A 21,568-nucleotide genomic window follows, 5' to 3' on the forward strand; every position below is an offset into this window, starting at 1 on the left:
TCTCTCTCTATATATATATATATATATATATTTGAGCTTTTCGAGCCTAATTTGAGCAAGCTTGCTCTGAGTCAACCCTATAACTAGCATCAATAGATTCAAAGATCTCCACAAACCCATAAGGCCTCACTTCTACACCGAATTAGGCCCATTAGCCATATTTTGCTTATCTACAGTTTAGCTCATATTTTATAAAGCATTTCATTTCAGTACTAAGCAGGCAAATATATATGTAACAAATATAAAGAAGATGGGATAATGAAAAATAATAGCAGCTTTCTTTCTCCTTAATGCGCCTCCCTCTCTCTTAATTCCTCCTTCCCCGACTCTTCCCCAATTCTTTCCTAATTCTCCTAATTCTCCCAAATCCTCACTCCAATTCCTACTACTCTCTACTCTCATTCTCCCTTCTTCTCAGTCAATTACCTCAATTTCACTCCCTGGGCTCACCATCACCCCCGCCACCATCGATGTCTCAAAGCAATCTCATCCTCGTCAAGTTGCGACCAGGCAGGGTAATTACATTCTCCTTCCAATGTCTATGCCATCGAGTGTTGCTTTTATGTTCCTGCAGCCAGCCTTATTCACTTCACTCATTAAATCTATATCTCCTCATTCATGTTGGTTCGAATCTTAGTTTTCAAACCTTTGGCTGATACCTTATTATCTGCTTTTGAGATGCTTATGCCATCCTGCATATCAGTTTCAATTTGAAATAGGTTTAAATTTTAAGGTTTCTTCCATGCGTTTTTTGCCGTTTCTTAGAGATCTTGTATTTTCTGGTATGAAGATGGAGGCGGGACATGTTAGTTCCTTTATCCTTTCTAATGACTTGTGGCAACACAGTTCATAGAAGACATATGAGAATGATGACTGTTTTGAAGGTGAACTTAAGTAGTATGATATTTGTTGGTCTTACAATCAAGGATAACGAATTTAGTGCTATTTTATAGTTATTTTATAGTTGTCAAGTCATTCTTTTAGTGTGAGCTGTCATTAGGCAGAGTACGTGCCATGTTATTACAGCTTTTGTGGTTCTTCTTTTCTTTTTAATCTCATGTAATATTTTTTTCTATTAATGGTCCATTTCTTCAATGCTTATGTATATTACCCAGAATTGTTTACATTTTTAGTGCAAAGGTGCGAAGACGATCTATATGTTGGGTTGCTCAACAAGTGCCAACGTCTTAGCCTCACGTTCGTACACATTGATATTATTCCCTTTTCTTTTCAGATTCTTTTGGGCTTGCCTTTCTTGTTATTTCATCCAATTGCGTACATTTCAAGAGCCTTCAATCTTGGACGTGTCTTCATCCATTTCTGGTGTGTATCATGCTTCAAACTTAGTAATTTAATTATATTATGAACAAGGATTTAAGTGCCGTGGCACGGGGTCGCGCCGGAAACTTGCCGGCACGGTACGGCACGGGGCTTGCCTAGCCGTGCCGATGTGGGCCGGCCAAAAAAATTCTTGTGTGCCGACACATAATAGTATGAAATATTTATTTTCTTTAGCAACAAAATATTCTAACTATTATTATGTCTTTTTATCACATCTTTTGAACTTTATTGAGAAAATTACTTACTAATTTAAAGAATAGAGGGTTTTGAGCTGTGCCATCGGCACGGAGTCTGTATTGTGCCGGTGTCTTGTTGGCACGGTACGGCACGGTGGATATGGCCCGTGTCGACGGGCACTGAAAACCTTGATTATGAATATATATTGGGTTGAAGACTATAGCTCTGTTTGGCCTAGTTTTTGTAGAGGTAATTTCTGCTGAATTGATTTTGGTTTGGAGAATTGCTTTTAGTTAAAAGTTATAAGCGCTTTGCTGAGTCTGGTACGAAAGTAATTTTTCTATAATAATTTTATTTAGTAGTTTGGCAAATTTTCTAGAGTAATTTTGTAAAATTTTAAAATATGTGAATTTAAAATTTAATTCGAAACTTGAAATTTAAAATTTTAAAATATAAAATTTAAAAATTTCTAAACTAAATTTGAAATTTAAATTTTCAAAACTTACATTTTTGAAATTTTAAGTTATTGAAATTTAAAATTTTGAAATTTGAAAATTTAAAATTCAAAATTTAAAGTTTTTATATTTGAACTTTCAAAATTTAAAATTCATTTAAAATTTGAAAATTGAAGATATAAAATCTAAATGTTGAAATTTTAAATTTGAAATTCGATATAGGAAATTTGAAATTTTATCTTGAATTTGAAATTTGAAATCTAAATTTGAAATTTTGAAACTTAAAATTTAAAATATAAAATTTGATATTTCAAAATTTGAAATTCTAAATTCAACATTTAAAGCTTAAAATTGAAAGCTTACTGTGAAATTTAGAACTTAGAATTTAAAATGGATTAATTTTAAATATAAAATTTGAATATGAATTTCGATGCTAGTCGAAACTTAAATTTGAAATTTGAATCCACAGCTATAATCAGATTTTAAGAAGTCGGTATTGGCTGCTTCTGATTTTGGGGCCTCTAAAATCAGAAATCTGATTCTAAAAATAAGAATAAGATTTTACAATACAGGATACCAAATGCTTTATTGAAGGAAAAATCACTTTTGGCCCTAAAATACTTTCTAAAAGCTAAGCGAAACACCCCCTATATAAAGGACACATTTGTAAGGATTTCGTTGAGTATTTTACACAATTCAGAATATAAGAATATCTGATTCGACGTGGAAGAAGTTTGTTCGAGGCCTTCAATAGCAAATTCTTTTTCTTTTTTTTTTTTCCTTTTTCAATATTTTACTCTGTCCTTTGTTTTTCTTGTCTCTTTGGTTAATCTATGAAAATTCCTTTATTAATCAGCTAGTGCCAACGTTGGTAGATTTTTAACATCTAAATGGAATACAAGGCCTCTTCTTATGCATGTTGAGACAAAATCTGTAGCACTAATAGTGGTCATAGTATCATTCTGTTTCATAATCTACATAAATCTGCTTAGAAGTTTTTTGTGTGTCCACTATTAGTTAATTTCATATATTAGAACAATTTGGTATTATATGCTTAGGTTTCACTCAATGTCATGACATTGTTCAAAAAACTTTGCCGGCTTGTAAGAGTTCTTGTCTATAGGATTCGGCGAACTGCAAGCTCTGGTACTGCTTGTTTGGCATGAGTAATTTAACGTTGTGGGGATGGGAACAAAAAATAAGGTTTCTATTCTGTCTTGGATGTATATTGGATCAGCAAGGGGAACTATACTGCTATTATTATCTATTGAAAGCATTCTTGAGAGTGCCGCTTCTTATAAACAACCAATCCACCTGGAGGGAGTGTAGTTTGCAGGTTATCCACCAACTATTGACATTTATTAGTTGAACTTATGCTTCTTATATTAAAAGAAGATTCAACATCGGTAGCATCATAGAGTATTCACTTAGAGGAATGTGGAATAAGTGACTTAAATAGGTAAATTACATACGACATCAAGAATCATCTGATGGTTGTACATCCGAAGGTTGTACAGTTCCATATATGAAGAATTAGCCTTCTTGTATTGTCTAATTCAGGCTGAAGATTGTAAACATATCTTCCGCATGAATGTATTCAGTAGCAGGTCACTGGTTGTGTAAATAAGTTAAACCTCTAAGCTTATGCTGAATCCAATTCATGATTGTGTGATTCGGTGGTAAAATGATGCTATTTCATGAGTATGATGATTAAAAAAGAAAAAAAACAAAGGGTCTATTGCGTATGTAGTTTCAGCCAAAACTCTGAAATCAAAACTGAAATATTTTGGTTTAGGGTAAATTGCACTATTACCCTTTGATGGTTGAGTTTTACTTTACCCCCTCAACTTTTAACATGGACATCTAACACTCTAATCTCTAATATTTCATTCATGTCGACCTTCCGTCAGTTTTCCGTCAACCTCTGTTAATTGAAAATTGATGGAAGGGGTAACACGAATGAAATATTAGAGTTTTAGGATGTTAGATGTCCATTTTAGAAGGTTTTTATTTTTGTTTTGGGGAGGGGGGGGGGTCGGTGTAAACTGAAACTTTGCTAGAAGTTCAGGGGGTGACAGTGCAATTTACCCACGTAGAACTCTTGACTATAAATTATTTCATTAGAATAGGTTATTTATGGATTGACTATTGACCCTCGAGTTAGTGATCATGTGGGGTTTTGAATTTATATTTTTTTATCCTAAAATAAGTCATACCATAAATTACCCTACATTTTATCGCAATAAAATAAAAGCGAAAGAAATGAATTAGAGTGGCTTAAAGATAAAAGAAGAGACACTAACTAGCTATAATGTCTCTCCTGATGTACTCGCAAATGCGGTTGATTCACAATAAGTATCCTCACTCCGATATAGAGATTTTAATTTTTAGTTAATTCTGTGGTACTAGTTTGTCGTCTTTATCTCTAGAATCATTGTTCTAGAAAATGCACTTATTCCCTAAGAAACTATGCAGCGTAAGTTTATTAAAATAAAATTTATGTGCTTCTTTTTAGCCAATTAGAAATTTTCAATATAAAAATATAAAATACTATTTTATAATAAATTAAATTTTTAAAAATAAATTAGTGATATTAGATAAAGATATACTGAATATCATCTTATCCTTCAAATATTGGCAGCGCATCCTGCAAAAGCCGTTCAATTTATTTGTTTTTTCTCTTTTTATTTTTTTAGTATCTTTTTTTTGAACCATCCTTTTGACACAATTAAATATTTTTTGTAAAAACAACCAAATATTTTCCGAGGGGTATCTGTCACGCCCTGGATTACACGTTTCCCCAGGCACGCCAACAGACCCACCGTATATGAAGGAATTTTCCCCGTATACGAAGCGAAACAGTGGTAGTACCTGTAAACATACACACTACAACCAGTAGTAAAGAGCTGCTAGAATAAAAACAGGTTTGAATGTAAACAAGTTCCATATACATATATAGCATCCAGGTACAAAAGTACTCGCCCCAGCGAGATATAATATCTGTATGTACATGAACTCAAAAATAAAAGTACAACTACCTGCAGAAGGTACTCTAGCTCTGGCTCGTCTGGAAGGGCTCTAACTCGCGATGCCTTTGCCCCGATCCGAATCAGCAACAGCAGCAGCCGACGGCGACGGCTCTGCAAAAACAGTGGTAACAACTGGGCGTTAGAACTACTGTAAAAGCAAGTAGTCTTCAGTGGGTACCGCCCTCAAAATCATCGGTTCACACACCAAGTCTACAGAAGGAAGTAGGGATAGTAGGAAAAGCTGGAATAAATCTACAGCTAAATGCCCCTACACTATCATGCTCGAACACTAACAATCTGTAGTAAATGTTAATCCTGACCCAATCTCACTAGGGACTGTAAACATACCCGTCGCAGGGACTGTGAACACACCCGTCCCGCCTGTCGAAGCTAAAGCTACCTCCACACTAACCAGTCTGTGAATAGCAAGTCCAATCAGGACACATCGACACCAATCCAAAAGCACTAAGCCCGACTCTGAAGTGGCACTCGTGGGCCCTACCCAACCGAGTATGCAAGCGTGTCTCTGTCGAACTCAATTAGGCTCTCACAGGCTAAAGTCAAGTAAGCAGGGTCCAACTGATCTAACCACCAATAAGTCACGTGCCCTCGGCACAATCTGATGCCGAAACGGCGATCTGGGTCCACCGTTAACCCCGACGGTACCCAACAGTCCGTAATAGTCTGAACGCTACTGTAAAAATAAGCTCGGCACCCCAGCACGAGCGTAACAGCATTTGAAACTACCCTTGGTAGCCACCACGCTGAAACTGCGGCGATACAAAATAACAACGGCTCCTAGAGCTAAATCATGTAGTTTAAGCATGTGACAGGTAATAATTGCAGGTTTTCTCCTAAGTCATATCCAAGTCCAACATGTGCAAATATATAGTCACAGTACTAATCTCCAATTCAGATTTCATAGGTAACTATGCCAAATCCATGAACCGAGCAATTTCTATAAGCGAAACAACACAACAACACATGTCGACAATCTAGATACTTAGAAGGTAAACCGACGATTAACCTACCTCAAAAGCTACTCCCAATCCGGCGCGACGTCGAGAACGGCGGAATCACACTCTCGCCCAGCCTCCTTGCGACGCTACCACAACGAACGCGCGCTCTAACGGCACCGTGGCGCTACGTCGGCGACGATCCGACTCCACCCGAGAGCTCCTCCACGTATTGTCCAAGCTAGAGAGAGAGAGAGGAGAAGAAGAATAGTAAGAAGCTCCCTCTCAGCTCTCTTCTACATGTATATAGCAATGCGGGAGGAGGCTGACACGTACGAGATATGGAAAGACCAAAATGTCCTCTCACCTACCCTCGTGTACTGGTACAACATCGATGTTGTACCGGTACACGTAGTAGATATGGCAAACCGGAGAGCAGCTGCGCAGAAACAGGCGCAATGTACCGGTACACCTCTGATGTTGTACCGGTACAACAAGCAGAAAATCCTACATTTGTAGGTTTTTGTGCTAACCTCCTGCTCTCGTGTCGCACTGAGTCCGTTTTGCGTCTAATTCACGCCAACGCGACTCGGACTTGTCCGACACTCTCCAGAGATGTTGACAAGCCCCAACTGCTGAACTCCAGGGACACCACAATATTGCACTGTTACCCCTGAACTTTTGGTGGAGTTTTACTTTACCTCCCAAACTCTTAAAATGGACATCCAACACCCTAAACTCTAATATTCATTCATGTTACGTTATGTTACATGGATACGGATACGGGGATACGCATACGGTATGATACGGATATGGTGATATGACAATTCCTAAAACGTCTAGTCTGCGTTTGGTTCAGATATAAGTAAGAACTGTTTATCCCAGGGATAGTTACAAGTTCAAGTATATGCAGGAATTAGACCAATTTTGCATTTGGAAGAAAATTGGGTGTTCTTGGGAATAAGGTAATAGTGTTTGGATAGTTAGGTTGGAACAGGAGGAATTGGAGTTATAATTTTAAATTAAAAATATTTTATCTAATTAATTAACATCAAAATATTAATTAAAAATAATTTAGTAAATTAATAAATTTATTAGCTATGAATATTGTATAAGATAATGAAAATATATGTTAATTAATTAATTAAATATAAAAAATAATTTAAAATTTTAATTAGTTAGTAAATTATTTTAGTTAGATAACTAGTAAAAAAAATTAACTAGATTAATAAAAATATTAATGGTTGATCAATATAAATATTAGTTTATAGATAAGCACATTAAATTATTATTTTTATTAATGGTTGATCAATATATATATTAGTTTATGGATGAACACATTAAATTATTAAAAATTAATTAGCTAATTAATTATAAGTAATAAATTAAGTAATTACTTTATTATTTAAGCAATGGATAATGATTTAATATATTAATTAGATTAATTAGTGATTTAATGCCATAATTAAAATTAAATTTAGACTTCACTTGTTCCCACTTGGGAACAAGCTTGTTCTAGGAAAAAGGGTGGAACAACAGTTCCAGGTTTATACTAGGTTATATTGGCTTATTCTAGGGACTCGAGAACTATTCTCGGGTACGAAAATTTGTGTTTGGGAATAAAAGGGGGAACAAGTGCTTATTTCCCCTTTTTTTCTCGAAACAAATGTTGCACTAGGATATGATACGCGGGTGTACTTGAATAAAACATTATTTTAAATATATTTAAATATATGCTGATTATATATAATGATATATTGAGGATAATTAGGATATCTGGATTATATTAGGGAATATATTATAATATATATAAACTTGTGTAATTGTTTTGCATCCGTTCATAAAAGAAAAAATAATCAATTGTATGTAACAATAATTCAAAAAGTATCAATCAACTATCATCCAACTTGATCAAATGATAACGATAGATATTTAGTCGTACAAACTAGATAATTAGCCATTCAACATATATGTCTGTTTTATTAGGTTTTATAATTAAAACAACAATACAAGAAAATATGCTGATAATTTAATAGAAGAAGAAAATGAATCATTATCTATATTCTTTATTGCTTAGTGCTCGATTGACAAATTAGATGAAAGAGAATAAAAGAGAAGCAATAAAGGACTGAACCGTGGCTTGATGTTGTGTGGAGATAGAACAAGAGGAAGCACCTTCAACCATTCAAGAGAAAAAATATATTGAAGAAATGACAAATTGAATAGAGATTGGCATTTTTCTCTCTTTTTCTTATTTCCAATAGTTTTGAATATGGGCTTTTTGAAAAATTTTAAGTTTCGATCATTTTAGACCAAAAAAGAATCTGGCTGTATCAACCCCGTATCCAATTGTGACACCCCAATAGTTCCACATCGGATAGTTATGCCTAGATGTAGGAATATAAAAGCTTAATTGGGTTAGACATAATAATTGGGCTTAATCATTTTGGGCTGGTTGTTTAGGCCCAACGAGTTATTATTGATAGCAGGTCGGGTCGTTACATTTGGTATCAGAGCCAGTTCACCAGCCGAAAGTGTGAGATGAGTCTTGGTTGAGTCAGGGTTGGAATGACAGACTAAACCAGGGTCGGTGATTGACAGGCTAAGTTAGAGTCGGAATGACAAAGGCTAGCGAGACAAGTCTCACATCGCCTGGTGATCTTGGGCTGTGTGTGTGTTTAGGGCTGACGAGGACGCCAGGGCCTAAATAGGGGGAGTCTGTGACACCTCTAGAATCTCACATCGTCTGGTAATTCTGATCCTAGTCTATCTATCTGTGATCTGGTTTGGACCCGACGAGGACGTCAGGGTCTAAACAGGCAGAGTTTGTAACGCCTTTAACTGGGCTTAAACATTTTGGGCCGGTGGTTGGGCCCAACGAGTTATTATTGTTAGTAGGTCGAGTCGTTACATTTGGTATCTGAGCTAGTTCACCAACCGGAAGTGTGAGGTGAGTCTTGGCTGAGCTAGGGTCGGAATGACAGATTAACCAGGGTCAGTGATTGACAGGCTAAGTCAGAGTCAGAATGACAAAGGCTAGCGAGACAAGTCTAACATCGTCTGGTGATTTTGGGCTGTATGTGTGTTTAGGGCTGACGAGTACGTTAGGGCCTAAATGGGGGGAGTTTGTGACACCCCAATAGTCCCACATCGGATAGTTATGACTAGATGTAAGAATATATAAGCTTAATTGGGCTAGATATAATAACAGTGCTTAAGCATTTTGGGTTGGTGGTTTAGGCTCAACGAATTATTATTGCTAGCGGGTCGGGTCGTTACACCAACACCCGTATCTCTCCCGTATCCAAGCTGTATTTGGAATTTTTTTTTTTTTTTTCAGAAATGCCGGATACTTCATTCCTGTATCGGACACGTATCGGGCGTGTATCGGGTACATATCGGTATCCGACATGTATCCGATACAGGTACAACATGAAAGTTGAAGTATCTGTGCTTCATAGATGTTATCGCTTACCCCTTAACGAAGTTTGACGGGAAACTGACGGAGGGGGTAACCTGACTGAAATATCAGAGTTAAGGGTGTTAGATGTTTCATTTTAGAAGTTTGGGGAGTAAAATTCTGCCAAAAGTTTAAGGGGCAACAATGCAATTTACCCGTTTGGTTGAACCAAGAAACTTTGATTTCAGTTATAATGTGCCTAAGGAAGGCAGAGAATTTCATTCTAAAATAAATTTGTGATTAAATCAACTTGTAGGACTAGGATCTAACATTAGAAATTTTTTAAGTTGTACTGATATATTATTATATTTTTGTTTCAACAATAAATGGTGAATATTTTTTATAACTAATCTTATCAATTTTTATAATTATAAAAATAAATTTTTTTTTAAATAATTATAAAAATAGACCTTTAAATGCGGTGAATGATTCACCGCATTCATAACTTCTGTTTAGGAGTAGAAAAACAGTAAAAGCGGTGAACCATTCACCGCTTTTACCATCATAGAATTATAAAAAGAAATGAGAAAAAGAAAGAAAGCGGTGAATGGTTCACCGCTTTTAAAAGCGGTGAACCATTCACCGCTTTTATAGGACTATATCTACAAATAAAAATTTAACAGGTTTATTTTTAAAATAAAATTTTAGAAGAGGACTATTGCACTAAAAACCCCTTTTAGAACAGCACCTCATATACAATATGCAGTCCAATCTATAATTTTCTCCAAACATACCTGTTACNTAATCTTATCAATTTTTATAATTATAAAAATAATTTTTTTAAAAAAATAATTATAAAAATAGACTTTTAAATGCGGTGAATGATTCACCGCATTCATAACTTCTGTTTAGGAGTAGAAAAACAGAACCATTCACCGCTTTTACCATCATAGAATTATAAAAAGAAGTGAGAAAAAGAAAGAAAGCGGTGAATGGTTCACCGCTTATAAAAGTGGTGAACCATTCACCGCTTTTATAGGACTATATCTACAAATAAAAATTTAACAGGTTTATTTTTGAAATAAAATTTTAGAAGAGGACTATTGCACTGAAAACCCCATAAATGGTAGTATTTTTTACATGAGAAGTATAACTTAAGTTTAGAAAAAAATTATATTCGAATATAAAATTATATTATTCGGTCAAATAATTAAGTAGAAATAATAATAATAATATGAAAAAAATAACGAATTCGTAAAAGATAGTATTTTAAGATACTTGCTTCGGAGTGCAAGATAGCTTAGATATTCACCTAAAAAATTATGTAGAAATCACAAAACATAGTAAAAAAAATTATGTAAAAATCGAATTTAATATTGAAAAATTGAAAAAATTGAAAAAATATATATAAAATATTGTTAAATTTTAATAGGCACCTAAATCAGATATAATTTTGCTAATTATTTTTCTAAAATCAAAATTTTTTAAAATTATGCAAATTCACACAAAAAAAGAAAATTTTAAGGGAAAAAATTTAATTTTAATGTCAAAAATTTATTAAAAAATTCATTAAAGAAATAAAAAATTCAAAGATTAGTAAGTAAAAAATTCGATTGAACACCTTGAATACCAAAATTTTCTAAGCGAAATTCTCTGACTCCTTTCTTAGTTCTCGTAACATCCACCGTGGTCGCCGCCGTCGCCCCTGTGTCTGCTTCCCAAGCTGTGACCGCCATTGTCGCCGCTGCTGCTATAGTCGCCATCGCCGCCCAAGACTTCGCTGTCGCCGTGACCGCCCAAACTGTCGCCGTTGTCGTCGCTATGATTGCCGCCGCCGCCGCCGCCGTCGAAGCCCTATTCCTTTGCAAATAAGGCATTTTGAGGAGAGAGAGATAACAGGAAAGGAGCATAATAAATAGAATAGGGGGACCCATTTGGAGAGAGAGGGAGTTAGTAAGAGAAAGGGTTGAGAGAGAGGGAGTTAGTGAGAAAGAGAAAGAGAGAGTGGTAGAGAGGAATCGTGAGAGAGAGAGAGGTTGAGAGGAAGGGAGTTAGTGAGAGAGAGAGATGAAAAGAGTTGAGAGAGAGAGGAACAGGGTTGAGAGAGAGGACAACTATAGGAGGTAGGAGAGAGTGAGGAGAAAAGTGAGAGAAAGAGGGCCCACCTGGAAGAAAGGGACCATAACACCCACAACTCGACACGTGGAATGGGCTAACGTGCTCATGACACGTNAAAAATTCAAAGATTAGTAAGTAAAATATTCGATTGAACACCTTGAATACCAAAATTTTCTAAGCGAAATTCTCTGACTCCTTTCTTAGTTCTCGTAACATCCACCGTGGTCGCCGCTGTCGCCCCTGTGTCCGCTTCCCAAGCTGTGACCGCCATTGTCGCCGCCGCTGCTATAGTCGCCATCGCCGCCCAAGACTTCGCTGTCGCCGTGACCGCCCAAACTGTCGCCGTTGTCGTCGCCGTGATTGCCGCCGTCGCCGCCGCCGCCGCCGTCGCCGCCGCCGCCACCGTCGAAGCCCTATTCCTTTGCAAATAAGGCATTTTTAGGAGAGAGATAACAGGGAAGGAGCATAATAAATAGAGTAGGGGGAGCCATTTGGAGAGAGGGAGTTAGTAAGAGAAAGGGTTGAGAGAGAGGGGGAGTTAGTGAGAAAGAGAAAGAGAGAGTGGTAGAGAGGAATCGTGAGAGAGAGAGAAGGGCTGAGAGAAAGGGAGTTAGTGAGAGAGAGAGATGAAAAGAGTTGAGAGAGAGAGGAACAGGGTTGAGAGAGAGGACAACTATAGGAGGTGGGAGAGAGAGTGAGGAGAAAAGTGAGAGAAAGAGGGCCCACCTGGAAGAAAGGGACCATAACACCCACAACTCGACACGTGGAATGGGCTAACGTGCTCATGACACGTGTCCTCAAGTACTGTCAAATTAAATAGTGTAAGATTTGTTATATATAGTTTACCATACTCATCAATTAACATACTTGTAAGCTTTTTTCTATGTAAAGTACAACTATACCTGATAATAAATAGAAATTAAAACACAATAATAAAATTCACATCAATTAAATTAAAATACTCATCAATTAATGTTATTTTTTTAATTAAATTTTTTAAGAAAAATTGTTAGATTTATCAATAAAAATTTAGCAATAAATTATATGATAAATAAATTAAATAAATTTAAGTATCAATTGATTTAATTCAACTTTTAATTTTATCAGTATTTTCAATCTTCTAACGTAAAAAATAAAATTTTATGTGAGATGTGCTTCAAAATTTGTTTATCGAGTTCAATTTTGTTCCCTTGATTCGCCGAAAACTTTGCGGTGCGACAAATTTTGATAAAATAATTTGCAAAAAAAAAGTACATGTTTTTGGTGGAAGTAGATGGCTCAGGCCGATATGTAAATATATTGATTAAATCAAGTACATCTGTTTTCAGCTTTTTATAAACTATAAATTAAAAGTTGCCTAATTTTATATTTCTTTAAAAAATAAGCTTTACAAATAAAAAGTATTCAAAATATATTAGCAAAAAATTAAATTATAACTTTTTTGACTTACCTAACAATGTAACAAGTAGATCTGCGAAAAAGGAATTGGGCGAAATCCAAGGAAAAAGCCAAATAAAAAAAGGAAAAGGGCAACAGGCCAAAAAACGAAAAAGAAAGGAAAAAAAAGCAAAAAGCAAAAAAAAAGAAAAATTGCCCACGGCATGACACAGTGCCGTGGTATCCTCGTGGTATCACGTTGTCTCGTGTGATACCCGTGGGGTACCGCAGCGCGATGGGAGGGTGTGAGACCCCCCTGTACTGTGCCCCTTGGTACGGCACGGGGTGGCACATCAAACCATGAGTTAAAGGCATACTTGTGTCCTAAATTTGTGTCACGACTTTGCATTGCAAGAGGACATGATTTTGGTCTTCCAGCTGGCTACATGAGTTGCAAATGGGTTAGGAGCAGTTTGCAGAGAGCAACATCTTAAGTTTGTGTGAAGCTGATTCCACATAACCTTCCAAAGGAACGTTTTGACTCTAAATAGGCAACCACCCACAAGGATTTCCAATGAACAATGATTGTTATGTGGTTTACCCTTAAGAAAGTGATAGATAGACTTAACTGTCGCTTTGCCTGTTTTGTTGGGAATCCAAGTCCCACCCATTAGGAGCTTAGTCAAAGGGGATGTTTATGATTTGCTTAACCAACTAAGTACGAAACTACTGATATATAAGCTATTAATTTCCAACTTTCATTTCTAGTAAGTCTAGCCACCTTTTTCGTGCCGAAGGATATGTCAGCATTTATAAAAGTAGGTTTCCAAGCTAGGGGTTCATTGAAGATCCGAGGATTATCAACAATTGAAGTATTCTTGCCATTTTCAATAAATTTTCGCAAGCCTTCCCCCATGTCACCACTTCAGTCTTTTATGGGTTTGAGACGGAGAGAGCAATTCTTAGAAGAACGTATACTAGTCTTCCGAGGATGAAAGAGTTATATTTGTGCTACATAAGACTGACCCAAAAAGAATGATTATGATCTAAAATTTTGAACACTTTGGGTCCCAACAAAGCTTTTAGGCCTACGATAGGATCCTGAGCACCGAGAACCCCCAAGGTTTTGGCAGTAGTAACACAATCTCAGTTTATAAGATGAAGACCTTTTTATTAAGGTTCTTCACCCAAATGAAATCTCTTATCGTTTTAGAGCACTATGAAACAACGCCTTTAGGGACAAAAGAGTTAAAGAATATGTGATTAGGCATAGCACTAAGGACTGAATTAACAAGATTAACCCTGCCAACTGGGGAATGAGAGGTTCGTATCCAATTGGCAAGTCTATCTTCAACCCTGTTGAATAGGCTTATGCATATGACAATTGCAAAATGGTTGCATGCTTATTTCAGTTTCATTTTTTGTTTTGTTGCGAAAAGGAACACGCTTGAGTTTTACGAGCCACCATACCTGATTTCATGCTGAATATTGTCTAACAAATTGAGGTCCATGTCTTCGACCAAAATTGCTCGCATATTTGTTTTAAAATTCAAAAATATTCCTTGTAACTTTTGGCTTAATATTTAATCTTTTGAATTTTTCAGGTCAGTCAATTTCAAATTTGTACCAGACAATGTTTTTGTATCCAAGGAGTTTGCCAGTGCCTTGCTGCTTCTTCATCTTACATTGCTTCTAGTGTTTGCTCACTATAGATGGTCCAAGTGAGTACTCTATTTATTTTTTGTCGATAATAAATGCTGTTTTTTGTACTTCTTATCTACTCAGATATACAATCAGCTCGTGGTCTGTCAATTTTTTTAATATTTTTTCAGTTGTGTTATAGTAATTTTACATTTTATGGTTGAGAAATGGATTTCTTCTGACTTTTACTGTGATAAACTGTTGGGAACATAATTGAATTCACTAATACTAACAGATATTGGCAGGCATGAAGGAGGATTAATCAATCTCGTGAAATCCAGATTAAGTAATGCTGTATTAGAATCCTCAACCATTCAGCAATTTTTCTCTCGCAAGTCCAGATTCAAAACTCCCAGTGGAGAACGTACGCTTTTCTGTTCTTTTAGTATACTAACTGTTGTATCTGCAAATAATAATTTGTGTCACCTTCATTTTTATCGTTCAAAATGAAACTGAATTCATCTTTATATATTCATTTAGATATTGTGACAGTTATGTTTGTCGGCAACTTCATCGGCATTGTGTGTGCTCGGTCTTTGCATTACCAATTCTATTCGTGGTAAGTTCTTTTATATACTAAAACTAGCTTATACTGTTAGGTCATTGAGAACTCTGGCTGTTGTTTATCTTTGAGCTAGCTATGGTGTAAAATTTGACTATTAGTTTTTGGGTGTGATAGCTTTTCATTTTGTTTATTCTATTTCTGGTTTTCTGATATTGCTAGAATTCAGGCAAAACCCTTAAAAAGTTATTGTTTGAAGACACATGCTTGATTTTTTTTTTTCAGGTACTTCTACTCTTTGCCTTTTCTTCTGTGGAAGACACCGTATCTTACTCCTCTACGGTAAAAATTCTTTGTTGTCTTTTTCTAGGGTAAAGTGTTCAGGTAGTCCCTGAAGTTTTGATGAATTGCCATGTGGTCTCTAATGTTTTTTTTTTATTTATTTAAGAGAAATGCTACCTGTACTCGCCAAAAGGGGTTGTAAATCTTGCACCCCATCATTCAAGGGCTACTATTGCACCTTTTTATTTTTTTTTTAATAATATTAAAAAAGCGAAAGGGTTTGTAAACCCTTGGAGAGGGGGGGTAAGATCTACCTCCCTTTTTGGGGTGTAGAGCTAGCATGTTTTTTTATTTATTTAAATAGTTTAGTCCCAGAACCTGCCTAATTTCCAATAACATCATCCCTGGGTGTATTTGCACTTTGTATTCTTTGTTGTTCTTAGTTGTATGCTAAGATCCTGTCAAATGCTACTACAGATTTTGAAAGAAAATGCAGCTATTGATGATATTGCAAGAAATAGTTAAGTTCAGAGTTTAAGTAAATGAAAAGATAAAGGTAAAAATGTACAGAATTGTCACGCCCCGGGACCCAGCGGAAGCCCGCCCGGTGTGTGTCTAAACCCGCCATATGCTTACAACATATAAGGCGTCTACAACAAGAGTATAAAGAAACAAGAAAGATAAAACATCTAATGCGATATCAGAGCATACAACAATTAATTTCTAATGACAAGTAGAATATAAAGAGCTAAATAACTAGTATAAATCATAAAGTAAATACATCATCCCAAGATCCAAATACAAGGTATAAGATACACAAGAATGGTGGTCTCTACACATAGGGTATAAAAACTCTCACTCCAATTAAAACAAAAGGAGAGATGGACCACCTAAAGTAAAGCACCTCGCTATCTAGCTAGAGGCGACACCCTTGCCGTGGTCCCTAGCCTCTCCCGGAGTGGATGGCTCTGTAAACAAAAATAACAACACAATGTGAATGAGAACTATTAGTCAATAGTTTTCAGTAGGTAAGCCGCGGATATCAGCAGAATACACCACTAGGTCATGGAGGCATAAGTAGTATAAATTAACATTTACTGGGAGTAAACAACATGTATAATGAGCATGTAATAAATTTTACTAAACTACTATGCTTCTACTTAGCATGAATTTCACATGTATAAGTGCTATTCTAACGTGAATGAGCATGTACAATTAGTATGATGTCCACATGTAAATTAGTATAATGTCCACATTTCATTTTTGTTCAACATTGTTCCAATCAAGTAGGACCTACACAAGTGTAGTTCGGCTTGCGCCGTGCCTAATGGCCCTGTGGTAGTCAACATTCCCACTCTAGGAATGAGCCTCCTTCACGGCATTTCATTTCGGCTCCCAATCCCGCACGGGCGAGCTTGTGTCGCGTTGGCTATCTCCGGAGTGCCGGCTTGTGGGGAGCGACCCTCACAAGTATGTGCGAATGAGCACAATGGCAAGCAAGCGTAATCATCTGTCTCAAGTCCAATGTCATCATGTCTAAAACATGGTATAAAAGCTAATGATCCAATGGTCTATCACTATGTCATCAAATAAGAGTTTAACCATGTAGTAAGTTGAATGCCACTTTATGACATTAATGTTCACTATGTCAAGCATGAGTTCTAAGTCCAAGAGCATGCTATACTTGTCATTTTCACTACATGAAACATGATTTCTAGCCATATAAATGAATGCCATCTCGTATACAATTAACATATGCTTTTCTCTCTATTACATAGAGATTATGAATCATGGTACATGTCATATGCATTTTATGCATTCAAAAATTAACATATGCTCTATCTAGCATGAATATACATGATTTTTCATTTTAACAATAAGGAATATAACATAGGGGGAGTTCATCCATTTCGGTAAGGTCAAACCCACCGATTACTCCTCGAATCCCCTTCGTTTGCGCGAACGAGGATGCCCACTAGTCTCCTAGCTCCCTAACAAAGATTCTAAGAGGGTTAGGGGTTTCGAACGAACACCCTACAAGATCAACTTTATCCAACCCATAAGAGGTAGAAATTTATCTTATATAGTGTATAACTCTTCCAAACTCCAAATGAAGGCTAGAATACTTCAAATCCAACCTAAAAGGAAGTTCTACACCCATCAATTTAACCCCAAAGGCTACAAATCAAAAACCCCCAAATAAAACCCTAGATTTCTCATAACTAGGTTTCCTTCCAAAATCCAAGCATAGACCACAATAAAATATAGTAGAAAGGTTGCTAACCTTCTTCCTAAGCTCCAAACCAAGCTAGAAGGTGCTAGGGTTGGAAATCTTTCCTCAAACAAGCTCCAATCCTTGCTCTAAGGCTTCTCCAAGGTTGAAAAACCACCAATATGCAAAGAGAAGCAAGGTGGAGAGATCAAACCTCAAAAACCAAAGCAAAAGAGAGGGAAAAAGCAAAAGGAAAGTGAAGAGGAACTCACCTCTTCTCCTCTTTGGTTGCAGCACAAAAAGCTCCAAGCTAAAGGGTGTGGGGTTATATAATGTATTGCAACAATTACAAAAAGAACTCTAAAAAATATGCAGTCTGCGGACTGCACTGCGTACTGGTACGCGGGTTGGAGTACCGGTACCCCGCAGCCGAGCGCGTAAACCCGAATCTCTGTCAAGCGAGAAAATACACAGGGTACCGGTACCCTCGCGATGCAGTACCGGTACTTAAGCGATGCAGTATCGGTACTCAGCACCTCAAAACTTGCAGTTTGGAGGTTTTGGCGCTAAGTACTCACCTTCGCTCCTCGAGACGCGAATAATAGGTCGGAACACTGTCAACGACTCTCCAGAAAATCCGGAAAGGCTCAGAACACTAATCGAACACTCGAATCTTGCAATTTGCTAAAGTTCAGTGTGCTACAAGAACCCCTTTAATTGTAGCACATTTCGAAACATACCCCTCAACTAATTTTCATTTGATTGGTATCCTCTCAACTTTTGAAATTTTTTTTTTTTTATTATACTGATTTTGATCAATTACATTGGAAATTTTGTTTTGTTTAACAGTGATTTTGTTAAATTATCTGCTTCGAACACCATTTCAACCTACGGAATTGCGAATTTTGTTGCCAGTTAAACTGTTCAAAACATTTAAAAGTTGAGTTAGATCTATTTTAAACGGCTCAATATTTGTAAAATTAAGTTGAATAATCTATTTTATTTTAATGTAGCCTATAGTTTAGGAGATCTCCGTACATTTTTTCCAAAAGATGGGCTGAGATTACAAGTCGAAAATTTAGGAACCACCAAATAATTTTTTTGCCTTTGCAATTTTTTTTTTGTTATCTTTTTTTATAAATTTTATTTTTAATTGTGGGGCTGATTCGGCGAGGAACACCTATTCTTTTTGGTTCATATGTTTTTCTATGCAGGCTTATTCTCTTTTTTGGCATCGAGGTCTGCTGGAACATTTATCCGTCAAACTTCTATTCTTCCATGTTATTACTCTTTCTACATCTGTGTATTTTATGGGGCCTTTGGATTTCCCCAAGTGAGTATCCCTATGTTGAGGAAAGAACTTCGCAGGGAAAAGAAGAATGAACCATGTTTTCTGGGTCTCCAATTAACTAATCGTATGAGAGGTCTCATTTAACTTTTGATTATACAGGTAAGCCATGTGTTTTGCTTTTCACTATTTGTGTATTTAAGTGACAAAACTTATGCTTTCTTTGTACTTTAGACGGTCTTTAGTTGTAAAAGAACGATGTGTTGATTTTTGGAGAAGTCGGAACCTTTCCAAGTGAAGTTGAAATCTCAGTCCTGATCACGAGTATTACTAAGAAAAGAAAATTTAGAACAGCTGAAGTCTCAGTGTGCCATTTAGAAAGTTAGTTGGATAATGCTGTGCTTACAAACTTCATAACAGTTTGCAAACCATTGTTATGACTGTTGACTTAATTTGTTGGTTTTTGTGAATTATGACTACCTCCGCGTGATTTACGTGTTCTTGCCAGTTGGCTTTGGCTGTATTTTTGAATTTGTAAAATGATTTGCAATTGTTTGTAAGCATTAGATTGCTCTAAATTCCAGTGCTGGTGAGATTTCTTTAGACTAGTTCAGATAGAATGCTTTTATGAGCATAACCTATGAATTATACGAGTTTTTGTTGATAGGATTGCTGCATCGATGATTCATACGGTTAAATATGTTTTATAATATTGAACTATTTACGAAATCAAATCTTTTGATTTATTTTGACATATGTTACAATCAAATGTTACTGAATAGATAGCTTTCAATGATTGATAAGAGATATTTGCTCGTTAGCAATGTAAACTAATCCAGTTAGTTGAATTTTTGGTAGCAAAAATTTAAGTCGCTATCTAGGTGATTAATAATTTTGATCTTAAATTGAAAATACATTATATCGTCAAGCTCAGTGTGGCTAGCAGGTTATGGTTAATGCAATAACAAAAAAAAAGATAACACACAATATGCTGTCCAAGTACCCCAGGCACAATCATGTCAATATCACAGCCCAATATTTGCCGCCGCAATGTCCCGCGTCATCTACACGTTTCACAATATAGATTATGCAATAAATACACAATATAGATTCCCTGACAGTGGAGTATCCAATATCTACCCATGACCCCAGATGCTGGCCAGCATAATAATAACATAAAGCCATGCATAAAAACATACCCTCCTGCGACTACTATCCCAATCAAACAATCAGACGAATCAACAGACAAGTATGTTGACAAATAGACATAAAAGAGTAATATGCCGTTTTCAGTAACACAGAATCCATTCGGATAGCTAGGAAGGAAAGGAGATGACACACTCTACACCTCCCTCGTCAACACCGTAGAGGGATCACATAAGTGTTGGCATTCGGTTAAATCGAATCGGGTACGCCCATAAGCGGGTTCGATCCGACGGATATTATGTTATCTAATTGGATTGGAATTAATCTCGCTTTCAAATTGAAAAGTTAGTTAGAGATAAATCCTAGTCATATTAGGATAACAATTAATAACCGATTTGGCCTTATTTCTGACGCTATTAGGATTTTGGAATCCCTTATAAATATGCGGGCGATCCCACATAACGGAATATACGGAAAGAACGGAAAAAGAAAAGAGAATAAGAAAGCGAAAGAGAGAAACCACATCCTCCATCAACCTATTATTCTAAGAGGGACTTGAACGGTGGATTTGTGATCGTGCTCGTTTGTAGTTCGATCCATCGCGAGTTTGGAACGTGAGAAGATTTAATCAAGAACGATCAAAGGACACGTGAATCAACGTCGACGATCCGGGCTCATCGAGTTGTAATGCGAATCGCTTCCGCAAAAAGGTACGAACGAATACTTTCGCTACATTCTACATTGGTATCAGAGACTTTTTTGGTTGATTTTGTGGTCTTGTTACATCCTTTAACGAGATTACATGCGATATATTAAATCTATCATGTTTTAGATTTTTTCTTGCATGTATGTGAGCGTTAATGGCGATTTTTTCATAAATGGATATTTTTGCATGATTTTTACACATTTTGACGCACCGAAGTTGTAGATTAGATCTATAAATTTAGATTTGATATGGTTTTGTATTTTATGAGATAAACGAAACCCTAAATCGGAATTTTGGTGGTGGCTTGTCTGATGTGTGATGTATATCCCATTGTTAAACTTGCATGATTTGGAAGAGCTCGTCACAAGCTTTCTATTGATATATTTCTTGCAAGATTTGGACTTCTGAATCTATAGATATAATTATTTGAAGATTTACAATCTAAAAAAAAAAAAATAACTGTTCGGTGGCGGACCGGCGGACAGCTGGCAGCCGGCCAGCTCGGCGGGCCGGCGCTTGCCGCTGGAACGGCCCCCGCCGCCTGCAGGCGCCGCTGTGCGCGGGCTTGCGGGCCGCCGCGCAGCAGCCATTCCTGGGCCGCCGACCTGGCAAAAAAAAAAGCGGGCAACCTGCGCGTGGCGCAGGCCGAGCGTACCCTTCGCGGCGGCGGCGCGCAAGCATGCGCACGCCCAGGCCGCCGGGCCGCCGCGCGGGAAGGGGCAGCGAGCACCGCGCAGGTCGCGCGGAGTCGTGCGCCTTGCGCAGGCCATCGCGGGCCCGCGCAGGCCGCCCGGCGCGGGCCGCGTGCAGCTGGCGAGACCACGTAGGCCAGGCGACGTAGCCCGCGTAAAAGCTCGCGGGCGCGTCAGGCCTCGCAG

At 37.0% G+C, this 21,568-nt stretch overlaps 1 protein-coding gene across 4 annotated transcripts in view; it reads left to right on the forward strand.

The window, feature by feature from the left end:
• LOC109725075 (dol-P-Man:Man(5)GlcNAc(2)-PP-Dol alpha-1,3-mannosyltransferase) overlaps window positions 1-19,311 on the forward strand; it is a 37,848-nt gene extending 18,537 nt beyond the window's left edge. For 3 of the 4 annotated variants that reach the window (XM_020254133.1, XM_020254134.1, XM_020254135.1), the window contains 6 exons: window positions 1,235-1,323; window positions 14,458-14,574; window positions 14,800-14,918; window positions 15,035-15,113; window positions 15,342-15,398; window positions 18,765-19,311. In XM_020254133.1, the coding sequence (XP_020109722.1) occupies window positions 1,235-1,323; window positions 14,458-14,574; window positions 14,800-14,918; window positions 15,035-15,113; window positions 15,342-15,398; window positions 18,765-18,933 (630 nt within the window). In that variant the 3' untranslated portion in view covers window positions 18,934-19,311. The remainder of the gene's footprint in view (window positions 1-1,234; window positions 1,324-14,457; window positions 14,575-14,799; window positions 14,919-15,034; window positions 15,114-15,341; window positions 15,399-18,764) is intronic. The other variant, XM_020254136.1, reaches the window with a different exon arrangement.

This window comes from Ananas comosus, linkage group 19 (genome assembly GCF_001540865.1).
Source record: "Ananas comosus cultivar F153 linkage group 19, ASM154086v1, whole genome shotgun sequence".
Lineage (NCBI taxonomy): Eukaryota > Viridiplantae > Streptophyta > Magnoliopsida > Poales > Bromeliaceae > Ananas > Ananas comosus.